This window comes from Sus scrofa, chromosome 6, assembly GCF_054392235.1.
Source record: "Sus scrofa isolate SSC_HxYL_T2T_F1_AM1 chromosome 6, Sscrofa_HxYL_maternal_Yorkshire_Landrace_v2.0, whole genome shotgun sequence".
Taxonomy (NCBI): Eukaryota; Metazoa; Chordata; class Mammalia; order Artiodactyla; family Suidae; genus Sus; species Sus scrofa.
Genome location: NC_139388.1, coordinates 86,788,515 through 86,801,740, shown reverse-complemented (window position 1 = coordinate 86,801,740; position 13,226 = coordinate 86,788,515). Strand labels below are relative to the sequence as shown.

Sequence of the window (13,226 nt, the reverse complement as noted above, 5' to 3'; positions counted from 1 at the left end):
CCATAGTCCCCTGGCCCCAACCTCCACAATGGGTATGAAAGTTCTACAAAGCACTTTACAAAAGCCTTATCAGCTCTACCCTACAGAAATTCTGAGAGCCCTACAGCCACAATTTCAGATTTTTTTTTCTTTTTCTTTTTTTTTTTAGCAGCACATTTGGCATACGGATGTTCCCAGGCTGAGGGTCAAATCAAGAGTTACAGCTGTGGGCCTACGCCACAACCACAGCCACACTAGATCCGAGCCTCGTCGGTGACCTACACTGCAGCTCATGTTAACACCGAATCCTTAACCTTCTGAGCAAGGCCAGGGATGGAACCTGCATCCTCATGGATCCTAATCGGGTTCATTACCTCTGAGCCACAATGGGAACTCCTCAGAAATATTTTCATACAAATTCAAATCAGCTAAACACGGCACTGAAGTCTGTCGGCACATGAAAAGATGCTCAACATTAGCCATCAAGGAAATGCAAATCAAACAATGAGATACTAGTTCACACTGTGGGGGTCATCATTAAAATGACAGATAACAAGTGCTGGCAAGGGTGTGGAGAAATTATAACCCTCATACACTACCAGTAACAATGTTAGGATGGTGGAGCTGCTTTGGAAAATAGTCTGTTTCTTAAAAAGTTGAGTTACTGTATGTCCCAGAAACCTCCCATTGCTAGGTATATATACCCAAGAGAATATCTATGTCCACACAAAAATTTATATGCAAATATTCACAGCAGCTTTATTCATAATAGCTGGAAAGTAGAAACAGCTCAAACGTCCAACTAATGAATGGATAAACAAAATTTGGTATATCCATAAGGGAACACCACTTTGCAATTAAAAAAAAAATGAAGTATCATGGATGAACACATGTTAAATGACAGAAGCCACACACAAAAGGCCACATATCGTATGATTCCAATGAAATATCTGTCCAGAATAGACAAATCTATAGACAGAAAGTAGTTGTGCCAGGAACTGGGGCTGATGGAACTGCTGAGAGAATGGAAGTGACTGCTAATGGGCACAGTTTCTTTTTAGGGTGATGAAAACGTTCTGCAATAGATAGTGGTGATGGTTGTATAACCTTGTAAACACATTAAGTACCAGTGAACTACACACTTTAAAATGGTGAGCTTTACTAAAACAACAACAAAAAACCAATAGAATGGATGGTTCAAATCCTTTTTAGGAGTTTCCATTGCGGCTCAGCAGGTTATGAACCCAACCAGTATCCATGAGGACACGGGTTCGATCCCTGGCCTCACTCAGTGGGTTAAGGATCCAGTGTTGCTGTGAGCTGTGGTGTAGGCCGGCAGCTGCAGCTCCTATTTGACCCCTAGCTTGGCAACTTCATAGGCCCACAGGTATGGCCCTAAAAAGCAAAATTAAAATAAAATGCTTTCTAGACACCTTAACTAAAATTTGCCATAGTTACTAAAACAATTATATAAGCTAAGAAAATGGGAACCTCACTTTGTACTACCATTGCTTTACCTGTATTAACTAACACATTTAAATCCTCTATAACAACTCTGGGGTAGATTCCACCATTTAACTTCTATAGGAGAGGAAATGGCAGAGCTTAGAGGTCAAGCAACTTGACCAAGGTCAGAGTAGAAAGCTACAGTAGAAACTTTGGTCTATCAGACTCGACACTATGTTCTGTCCAATCAGTTGTTTGCATGTTTTTATCCCTAGTAGGCAAATAAAGGGCAGCAATCACTATGTCTTCTTTTTTAACTCAAACGCTAGTAGGCCTGGCAAGTAGAGGCAATGACATCAGGTATACTTATTATTCCTCTGTACATCAAGTACATGTGTTTCCACAATGTACCAGGTACTAGGGACATAGTCATAAATACCAAGTTCCTAGGGTCCAAAAATCTATCATTTCAGGTAGCAATAATTGCTACAGATGAAAATAGAGAGGAGGAAGTTAACGAGGCCTCTCTGGAAAAAAAAAGAAACAAGCCAGATTGGGAGGAGATGCCTTCCAGGATGAGGGAACAGTGAAAACAATGGCCCTGAGTGAGAGTTCAACTTTGACTGATGAAAGGAAAAGCAAGAAGGCAGGTATGGCTTGAGCGAATTGTGGAGTGGAGACGAAGATGCCAAAGCAGATGCTACTGGGTCTTGCAGGCCATGTTAAGAAATTTGGTTTTTACCTTGAGGCAGAAAAGAGCATCTGAGGATTTTAGGCAGTACTATGATCTAACTTAGGCTGCTGGGAATGGAATGATCTTGTGTGCATTAAGTATTGGAGGGTGGACATACTGCTATTGATAGTATCAACTCAACTTTGAGTAAATGAGTGACAGGTACCAAAATGAGACAGGGGTAAGATCAGAGGACATGTTCAATTCTGTATGCCTTCTAGATGTCCAAATGAAGAGATCAACCAGATGGCTGGACAGGGGTCTAGGTGAGGGGGAAATTTAGAACGGAAAGAAATTCCATTCTAGACAAAAAGATGACATTTAAAATCAACACAATTAAATGTCAACAAAAAGACAACATTTAAAGTCAAGAGACTTGGGGAGTTCCTGCTGTGGCACAATAGGACCGGTGGCATCTAGGCAGCGCCAGGACACAGGTTTGATCCCTGGCCAGAGGATTAAAGGACCTGGCAATGCTGCAGCCGCAGCAGAGGTCCCAGCTGCAGCTTCGATCTGATCCTGGCCTGGAAACCCCATGTGCCACGAGGCAGCCAAAAAAGACAAATAAATAAAAACACAAAAGACTATGAATTAATCTTTCTTGGTCTACATTGGCTTTCTCTACAAACTCCATCACTTCATGTCTGAAAGGATCCACTAGAAATAAATGAACAACTAAGCCAATGAGGTAGGAGGGGTTGCTGCATCTAGAAGGTAAACCAGTGTTGACTCAGAATCCAAGACAGGGAAGTGTTTTGACAAAGGAGTGAATGACTGAGTCAAATCCTGGGAAGAGGGCTGGTAAAGGATGGAGAACTGATTCTTCATTTTGGCAAAATAAGTTACTGATACCCTTAACAAGAAGTTTAATCAAGTGGAAGAGTGAATACAACTGAATAAATGGGTAAGTGAATAAAGAATTGAATGAAAGGCTAGAGAGATGCAAGTATCCCACTGATGTTCACTGGTTTGATCATATTCTTAGGGGTAAATCAGCAGCAAGCATCTTAGAAACTTGATAATCTGTGCCTTTCCAACATCACAGAATTATCGAAAGGGGGGGTCATGTGGAAGATTTTGAAAATCCTTAGGTTGCTACATACAAATTTAAGATTCTATCATCAATCATGGGAAGTCACTCTAGATACCTGAGTTTAGTCCCTACTAAAGCAGCTTCATTGAGCTTTTGGCCTTGTTATCAATCACTCTAAAAACCCAGCTGTAAAAACAGCCCTGATATGCCCATGTCCTTTAGGTTAAAAAAAATAAAAAATAAAAATAAAAAAAAAATAAAAATAAAAATAAAACTTCCCACTGCGTTTTCCTAAAATTAAGATGTGGACATTCTCCCTCTCTTTGCTTCAGCTGCCAGAAAATTATAAATCAAATTAGTTTCTCATGTCAACCTGCTAAGCTTAGATTCACTTGTCAAAAATTACTTTACTTCTTTCATATAAATATTGCTGTTCTATCTTGTACAATGTTATCAACTCCCAAGTTTCCTCAAATTACATTGCTCTGCTAAAATCTTAAATGCAAAAATTACCTGCATAGAGCCAAAGGTGTCTCTCTCTCTCTCTCTCTCTCTCTCACACACACACACACACACACACACACGCGCGCCTGATACAAAGGGGTTGCTCCAGTCATCAGTCTTCATTAACTTTCTGGAATGTGCTGAGCTCCTTCTGCCTTGTGGGGTACAAAGATACTGCCTGCTCTGCCTAATACTCTGTTCTATGCCCAGCTGACCTGCCCTGCCCATAATACATGTTTCAATCTCACTGTGCACCTTCCCTTCAAAACACTTATCATATTAATTATTAAAACAAAGACGGTAAGACAATTTCATCACCTTGTATTTCCTTTGCCCAATCCTCACTGTGCCAAAGGTGCCAAGGAGGTAAAAATATAGGCACTGTAAGATTTCAAAGTTATGTTTCCTGCAATATTGAGATGGGTAAGTAAAAGTGAGTGGCCAGTATTTTTAAATTTAGAAATTTATTCTGTTTAATCCACAAGCTTTATATAGCTTTAGTTTAAAAAACAAAAACAAAAACAAAAAAAAAAACAAAACAAAACAGTGAAAACAAGACACTATTTCAAAGTCTGGGCCCTTCCAGCTTTCCAAATACAAGAGCTCTGAAAGTTGTATATACCAATCGGAAGAACAAGACAAAATTATGAATGGAGCCATGACATTTCATAAATCAAAATTTTATATAACTGAAGGATCCTTCCTGGGACTAGATAATTGCCTTTACAAAAAAAAAAAAAAAAAAAAAAAAAAAAAAAAAAATGAAATTCCAGTGTTCCAAATCAACTTGTTACACATCAGTATAAACCCACAGTGTCCTGGCAAACAACATGCTTTCATTTTCTGTCTCATTCTAGAGCTCGAATCCTGATTAAGTTCAGCAGAGACTCCACAGGCAACAGGAAAGATTGTGGCATTAAAATATTCATTTATACTTTTGTGGTAATTCAACAGTGGTCTTATTTCTGGGCAAGCTCGCAAACCATACAAGGTTGGAAGCATCATAACTTAAATGGGTGCTAAGACTCAAATGAGAAGAAGGAGAAAAAAAAAAAAAAAAAAAAAAAGAAAGGAAAAGTATATAGAAAGAAAAACCTCTGGGAAGAGCCAGAGGCATTTAAAGGAACCATAAGAATGCCAACAGTATTTAAACCCCCTTTTTTAAAAAGGGGATCTTTTTCTTTTTGGCTTAAAATATTTCACTCTAAATGAATTTATGTCAGCTGTCAATGAAAGAATGTCACTAATACACTGTGGACACCTTTTGCAATGTAAATCCATGCCCTTTTTTTTTTTTTTTTTTTTTTAACATGGTGAACTTCAACCTAGCAATTATTACAACAAATGTTATAGTCTAAAGCTCAAACACATTTTAGCAATTTTGAAATTGAATTGCGTACAAACCAAATAAAATTTACATCATAACAAACATTTCCACCTAGGACTGTGGGGACACTTGAGCCTTCCGCATTGATCTCAGGGCCTTTTCGCGCAGGTGCTTTTCTAAGTCATCAAGGTTATCTTCGGCCTCACTTTCAGTCTCCTAAAAAAAACAGAAAAGTTGTATCATCAAACCTTGAGATACTGGTGGAAAATGCTGAGTACAGAGAAGAATAATACTGTCACGATGGCTGCACAACTCTATGGATATACTAAAAAGAAATCATTTAATTATATACTTTAAATGGGTGAATTATATGGTGTATTTATATTTAATTATCTCAAAGCTCTTTTTAGAAATATACATAAGGCCTTTTGTATTTTCCCCTCCCTTTCTAGGGCCATATCTGTGGCATATGTAGCAACTGCGGCTCAGATGTGATCCCTGGCCTAGGAACTTCCATATGCCACAGGCGCAGCCCCCCAAAAAAGAACAGGTATAACCTGCCTATCAGCAACCAAGCAATGGTTGATACAGATCAATATCTGACTTTTTTTTTTTTTTTTTTTGGTCTTTTTGCCTTTTCTAGGGCCACTCCCGAAGCATATGGAGGTTCCCAGGCTAGGGATTGAATCGGAGCTGTAGCCACCGGCCTACACCAGAGCCACAGCAACGCGGGATCTGAGCCGCATCTGCAACCCACACCACAGCTCATGGCAACGCCGGATCCTTAACCCACTGAGCAAGGCCAGGGATCGAACCCACAACCTCATGGTTCCTAGTCGGATTCATTAACCACTGAGCCATGACAGGAACTCCCTGACATCTTATTTTTTGACGTTAGTTTGTAAACTCACTTTTCTCTGATAAAGACCAAAATTCTTTTTGTGGGGGAGGGGGGTGTCTTTAGGCCTGTGGCACATAGAAGTTCCCAGGCTAGGGGTCGAACTGGAGCTGCAGCAGCCAGCCTACAGCAACACCATATCCAGGCCATGTCTGTTACCTACATCACAGCTTGCAGCAAGGTCAGATCCTTAACCCAATGAGTGAGGCCAAGGATCAAACCCTTATCTTCATGAATATGAGTCAGGTTCTTAACTTGCTAAATGAACCACAATAGGAACTCCTGCCATTTTTATTCTTATCTGAAGCCTTAGCAAATTCTAGTTCTTGGCAGGTAGTCATGGAGAAATGAGTCAGAAGAGAACCGAACAGCTGGACATCCAATTACCAGAAAAAATTACTGAGCTACTTCTCCAAACTGAATTAATTTAGCAATTTGTATAAAATTAAGACAGTATCCATAAGCACCTTCTTAGGCTCTGGCTCTGCCTCCGGTTCTTCCTGTGCTGATGTGGTTGTGGGAGCAGCAATGGCTGTAGGGGTCACAGCAGCTGCAGCGGCTGCAGCCACAGCCTTTTCCTTCTTGTGTTTTTTATGCTTCTTGTGCTTCTTATCCTTTTTATGTTTCTTATCCTTCTTTTTTTTCTTTTTCTTTCCACCTCCTTCTGGGTCTGAATTCTAGAAATCCCAGAAAAACAAAAGAAATACCATCAACATGATTAGAATTCCATCCAATTAAACATTTCATTTCCTCAGGGGAATAACCAACTGGACTAATCTCAGGATTTCATACTGCTTCACGGGGAAAGACAGCCCAGGGCTAACCTCCACTAAGAAAAGTATTCCTAAAGACGGGAACTATTGCTGAAATCAAAGACTTCTAAGAGTTGAAATGGACCTTGAAAGTAAATGATATTTAAAAAAATATCCTGAACTTACTTCACATTAAACCATGTCTCCTAACCACAAGGTAGCCCAAGTCTGACATGAGGCAGGGTCTAACCTCAGATGTAAAAGCACCATGTACAACAGAAGGAAGAAAACTCGACAAGGTCTCAGTTAAATTCTGATTTCTGAAGCTATTAAACTATTTGCCCTCAGATAAATTGCTTCACTTGTTCTGAGGCCTGTCAACCCAAAATAGCTATAATAATCCTTGACAGAGCTGTTATGAGAATTAAATAGGAATATATTTAAATTACCCATAATACCAGCACAACATGTAGGCTTTTAATAAGTAACTATTATCCTAAATACAAGGTTGTGTGAAAGCCACATCTCTAGTCACCATCTGATCTATCTCTAGAATGCAGGTGGTTTATTCTTCATTATATATGTATTCCAAGTTCATGCAAAGGGTAGGCTCTGCTATAATTAAACCTAGCCTGTAATTTTTATCTTTTTTTTTTTTTAATCTTTTTTTTTTTTGCTTTTTAGGGCTGCACCCACGGCATATGGAGGTTCCCAGGCTAGGGATCCAATCGGGGCTACAGCTACCAGCCTACACCACAGCCAAAGCAACCCAGGATGTGAGCTGCACCTGCGACCCACACCACAGCTCACAGCAATGCCAGCTCCTTACTGAGCGAGGCCAGGGATCGAACCCGCAACCTCAAGGTTCCTAGTCGGATTTGTTTCCACTGCGCCACAACAGGAACCCCAGGTCTGTAATTTTTAAATCTCACATTTCTAAGCAATTACTTAAAATTCCTCAACCCTTTCAGTTAGTTTGCACAATAATTCAACCCTATTAAGATGAACAACTAACCATTGATTTTACACAATACATGGAACCTGCCATGATTAATGACTCACAAAGAAAGGAAAACAACTTAAGCTGATATTTTAATATCCCAATGATATTTAAACATGACAATGTAGAAACAAACATGTCATTCTTATTTACTTAGCTTGCCAAAGACTTACATGGGACAATAAAGTACTTCCCATTCCAGCTAGTATTTCATAAGCTGCAAGATTCTTTTTATGAAAGAAATAATTTATTTCCATGTTAGGAAAAATCAGAGCCTTAAAATGTGAAGAAGAAAAATTAAAATCACTCATCATTCTCCTAACATGTAACCACTGTTGGTATCCCTCTTGCGACATACCTTTCCTTTATAAAAAGGGTCTTCTTTTTTTTTTGGCTGCCCCACGACATATTAAGTTCCCAGGATCACATCTGAGCCACAGTTGTGACAACTGGCAATGCCAGATCTTTTAACCCACTGTGCTGGGCCAGGAATTGAACCTTTGTCCTGGTGCTGCAGAGACACCGCCAATCTCACTGCATCACAGTGGGAACTCTGTCCTTTATAAAAATGGAATCATACTGATGGACATGATCTAAGATCAAAACTTACTGCCTGATCATAACTATCCTAAAACCTTTCAAACACCAGAGAAAACAGCAAAAATGCCAAGCTATTTTCTCCCAACATAATAGATTCATGGATATTTTTCCCTGTTTTTTTCCTAAATTTTCTACATAGTCCAATCTTGACCAACAAGATTATAGAATTTAATATAATAGGATTAGACATACTGCAAATTAATGGATGTCTAGAGTATTGAGCATGGACTATGAAATAACCACTACCACTTATTTTGTGCCTCCTTTTGAAGTCCATCGTGGCTCAGTGGGTTAAGGATCTGGCATTGCTGCTGCTATATGGCATGGGTTTCATCCCTGGCCCAGGACTTCCACATGCCGTGGGTGCTCTGAACCATAAAAGACAAATTCTCTCCTTCAAAGTGACCATGTACAATTATAAAGGATGCTCAAACAGGGCAGACATACCCTTGCCGGTGATGGGCTTGGTGTCGGGCTTTTAGCCTTTTTGACTGGTACTGCTGGTGACCAGTTGGTAGAAGGTGACTGAGACTGGACAGGAGATGGAGGTGCTGGGGGTTTTTTAGCTGCTGGCTCAGGAGATCCCGAGACAGATCGAGAAGATGAGACCCTCCTTACTGACTGAGGGCTTGGTGAGGCAACTCTAAAAAAAGGAAAAAAAAAGGAAAAAATAAAAGTTACTGTCCAAAAAGATATCCTTCTTTCTTAAGAGAAAAAGACCAACTACCATTAAAAACCGGATCTAAATTTTAAATATTTTATAGCACTTAGTTTGCTGGTTGTCTATACTAATACCTAACGAATTTGTATCATCTAAGACTGCTGGAGAGTAGCTCAAGTCCCACAATGCCCTATCTATTCTGTTAATGATCCTTCCTGTATGAAATGAGGAATGCCAGCTCCTATTTAAGACTGCTTTCATCGGTCTTACATAGACATGAAAGAAATATGCTACGTATCACTTCAAAGCTAGGTTTGGAAGCACAATCCTCAATAAACTTGCTACCTCTGAGATCCAAGTAAAATTCTATGACATTTAAAACTGAAAAGAAGGTCCAGCACAGGGAAATGTGTGCGACTAGGTTGCTTTGCTGTACAACAAAACTTGACAAAACAGTATAAATCAACTATACTTTAAAAAACTAAGAAAAAAAAAAAAAAAAAAAACAGAAAAGAATCTATGAAACAAACAGCAGTACTCAGTGCCTTAAACATTTGTATTCACAGCTATTCTTTTATGTGACTTCCCAGTAAACAGGGGGTGGGAAGCTTCTAAACATGAAGAACTACACAGGTTAAAAGTGTTCCTAACCAAAAAAAGCATAAAATATTTTTACTTTTTTGTCTTTTTGGGTTCCGGAGTCCTGGAGACTCTCCTAATGGGCCTAGAACTTGGAGATGGGGACTGCCTTCTTTGGGGTGATGACGATGCTCCTCTTCGAGCAGGCGGAGGACTTGAGCAAGTCTGCGGAGCTCGAGGCCGTGGTGAGGGCGAATGCCGTTTGTTTGGTTGTGGTGACCGGGCTTCCCGGGTAGACCGGCTTGGGGAAGGCCCTTTCCTATGCTTTGATGACAATGAAGGTGAACGTCTCTTAGTGACTGGGGAGCTTCTTTGTTTGGGAGGTGGCGAATGGGAGACCCGACGCTTTGGTGGCGGAGATGGTGATGCCCTTCGTTTAGGGGGAGGAGGGGGTGACGCTGTTCTTCTCTTTGGAGGTGGAGAAGGAGAGTATCTCCTCTGTATTGGAGGAGAGTATCTTCTTGGGGAAGGTGAGCGTCGACGTGGGGGAGGAGAAGGAGTCCTAGGAAAAAAACAACATTAGGAGTTCCCGTTGTGGCTCAGTGGTTAGTTGAATCTGACTAGCATCCATGAGAACGCAGGTTCAAGCCCTGGCCTCTATCAGTGGGTTAAGGATCGGCTATGGTATAGGTCACAGACTTGGCTCGGATCCCCATTGCTGTGGCTGTGGTACAGGCTGGCAGCTATAGCTGAGATTTGACCCCTAGCCTGGGAACCTCCATATACCCCAAGTGCGGCCCTAAAAGGCAAAAACAAAACGAAATGAAACAAAACCAAAAAACCCCACAAACATTAAGCTGAGAAGTCCAAGAAACTAAAGAAATATAATGCAAAGAAAACTATGCACTCACAGCACTAGACAAACAGAATTCCCAGTGGAAATGCAATACCTTCACTTTCATTTAAGGTTAAAACAAAACAAAACAAAACTCTTAGTAAATTCCTATTTATGCTAGATGACTACAAACAGGGCATTCTGGTTAATTGTGAAATTTTAGTTCAAACTGAATTCAAGTTTGTCGAAAGTCATTCAGCACAGGAGTTCCCGTCTTGCCGCAGTGGAAACAAATCAGACTAGGAACCATGAGGTTGTGGGTTCGATCCCTGGCCTCGCTCACTGGGTTAAGGATCCATTATTCATATAAATGGAACTGTAGAACGATGTACTTTGTAAACAGGTAAGCAATGCAACTCACATAAAATATTTCAATCACAAAGATTAAAAGTTGCCCTACTAGCATTTCCAATAAAGTACCTTCGTCGTGGTGGTGGCGTGGGAGACCTGCGTCGTCGAGGTGGAGGAGCAGGAGAGGGAGAACGTCGCCTTCTGGTGGGTGGTGGGGAAGGACTTCTCCTCCGTCTACCACTAAACCAAAAAAACAGTTGATTCAGAGTCAGCAGCATTTATAATTGAGGGGTCAAGATAATTTAGTTTCAACCACTGTTACCCCAAAGTGCAGCAACTGTCATTCTCTCCCTCAGAGCAGTCTTATACAAACTAGTGTAGTCAAGGCCCTGGGTACGGAACAGAATTTATAAGTAAATAAATAAAGTGATTTACTTGTGTCAAGGGCAATAATTTTTGTCTTGTGAAACTTGTTTCAGTACGTAAATATGCAGTCTGGGTCATGATATAAAACATTCTTAACATGAAAGAAAGTGAAAAAAGTTGAAAATACTGCCTTAGAGCACTGCTTTTCAATTGTAATGTTCAGCAGAAACAGCTGGGGGAGTTCTCTTGGTGGCTCAGCGGAAACAAATCTGACCAGTATCCACAAGGAAGAAGGTTTGCTCCCTGGCCTCGCTCAGTGGGTTAAGGATCTGGCGTGGCTGTGAGCTGTAGTGTAGGTCACAGATGTGACTTGGATCCCATGTTGCTCTGGCTGTGGTACAGGCTGGCAGCTGCAGCTCAGATTTGATCCCTAACCTGGGAACCTCCATAAGCTTTAGGTGTCGCCCTAAAAAGACAAAAGAAAAAGAAAAGCTTCAAAGCTTATTTTAACTTTGTGTTCACTAAGTCTGGGCTATGGTCTAGTGGTACATATTCTTTTTTTTTTTTTTTTTGGTCTTTTTAGGGCCACATGTGCTGCATATGGAAGTTCCTAGGCTAGGGGTCGAATCAGAGCTGCAGCTCCTGGCATACACCACAGCCACAGCAATGCCAGACCCAGGCTGCATCTACAACCTACACCACTGCTCATAGCAACCCCAGATCTTTAATCAATTGAGTGGGGACAGGGATCAAACCCACACCCTCATGGATACTAGTCAGGTTGTTACCACTGAGCCACAATGTCAACACCAAGCTGATATATGATAAAAGCATTCTCCAGGTGATTGATTCCTTGTTAGGAACAACTGCTTTAAAGCCTAGAAAAATACAATGTTGTAATACAGAAATTTAAAATTTAAAGTCATCAGTGGTTTTAAGGCTCCAAATCTGGGTATTACTGCTACAAATTATTGATTTTTGTTCTTTTTGATATATTCCCACGGGTTGAGTTGCACAGTATTAACTAAAAACACTACCCTAAATACAAAGGACCAAACTGTCTGAGCAATGACAACATCATTGGGGACAAAGTGGTTAAAATATAGATAAAACTCACAGACCTTAATTCTGAGCTGTTAACACAAAAAGCACACATGAAATATATGATAAACCAACTACACTCTAAGTTCTAACAGTCTCCCAGTAGACTCAAATACCAAGTCAGTTTGCCATCTGTTAGCTAAATTTGTGTATTCAAAGTAGTCAAATATTGTACAACTGACCCTTTAACAATGCCTATGTGGGTGCAAGAGGGCAGGTAGTTACCAGCACTGAATATGTGCAGTTGAAAACCTCCAAACAACTTTAGAGTTGACCCTCTGTATCCAGATTCTGCACTAGCAGACTCAACCAACCAAGGATCATGTAGCATATACCACAATATGCATTTATTGGGGAAAAAAAAAAATCACGTCTACGTGGACTTGCATGTTCAAAAGCAGACTGTTCAAGGGTCAACTATAATTAGTTCTTAATTTCTTGTCCAGTAAAGGATTGATGTTTCCTGTGAACCTGGAAACATTCTCTAAAGTTTACTTGTCTTTTTTAGGGCTGCACCTGTGGCATACAGAGGTTCCCAAGCTAGGAACCTCAGCGGCCGGCTTACACCACAGCCACAGCAACACCAGATCTGAGCCACATCTTCGACCTACACGACAGTTCATGGCAACACCGGATCCTTAATCCACTGAGCAAGGCCAGGGATCGAACCCCAACCCTATCTTCATGGACGCTAGCTGGATTCTTAATCCGCTGAGCCACAATAGGAACTCAAGCTTACTGGTCTTGATTCCTCATTAAAACTAAGAACAGTTCTGTTACAAGAAAAATGAAACCTCTCAAATTCATTAATAACTCTGCTTATGCCTTGTAAGGATGAAGACTTCACTTTGAACAGATTTAAAATAAAAACTAAAAAAAGCAATATATCAAGACAGATAAACTTTAGACAAAACGTAGACCACCAAACTATTAATTACAAGAAAGAACAGTAAAGGAGAAGTTACTTTACTAGCAGGGCTAATCTGAGAATTACACAACCTAGAGAAACAAGATGGACCACAGTACTGTAGTCAATAGGTAACGAAGAGTTCAAATGAGAA

General features: G+C 40.4%; 1 protein-coding gene across 50 annotated transcripts in view; it reads right to left on the bottom strand.

Annotated features, from left to right (window-relative positions):
* Nucleotides 1-712: 712 nt before the first annotated feature.
* The window catches only part of SRRM1 (serine and arginine repetitive matrix 1), a 38,643-nt gene continuing 26,129 nt past the window's right edge, over nucleotides 713-13,226 (bottom strand). For all 50 annotated transcript variants that reach the window (XM_021095578.2, XM_021095580.2, XM_084963324.1 and 47 more), the window contains 5 exons: nucleotides 10,828-10,938; nucleotides 9,610-10,074; nucleotides 8,720-8,915; nucleotides 6,388-6,597; nucleotides 713-5,238 (listed from right to left, as the gene is read on the bottom strand). In XM_021095578.2, the coding sequence (XP_020951237.1) occupies nucleotides 5,134-5,238; nucleotides 6,388-6,597; nucleotides 8,720-8,915; nucleotides 9,610-10,074; nucleotides 10,828-10,938 (1,087 nt within the window). In that variant the 3' untranslated portion in view covers nucleotides 713-5,133. The remainder of the gene's footprint in view (nucleotides 5,239-6,387; nucleotides 6,598-8,719; nucleotides 8,916-9,609; nucleotides 10,075-10,827; nucleotides 10,939-13,226) is intronic.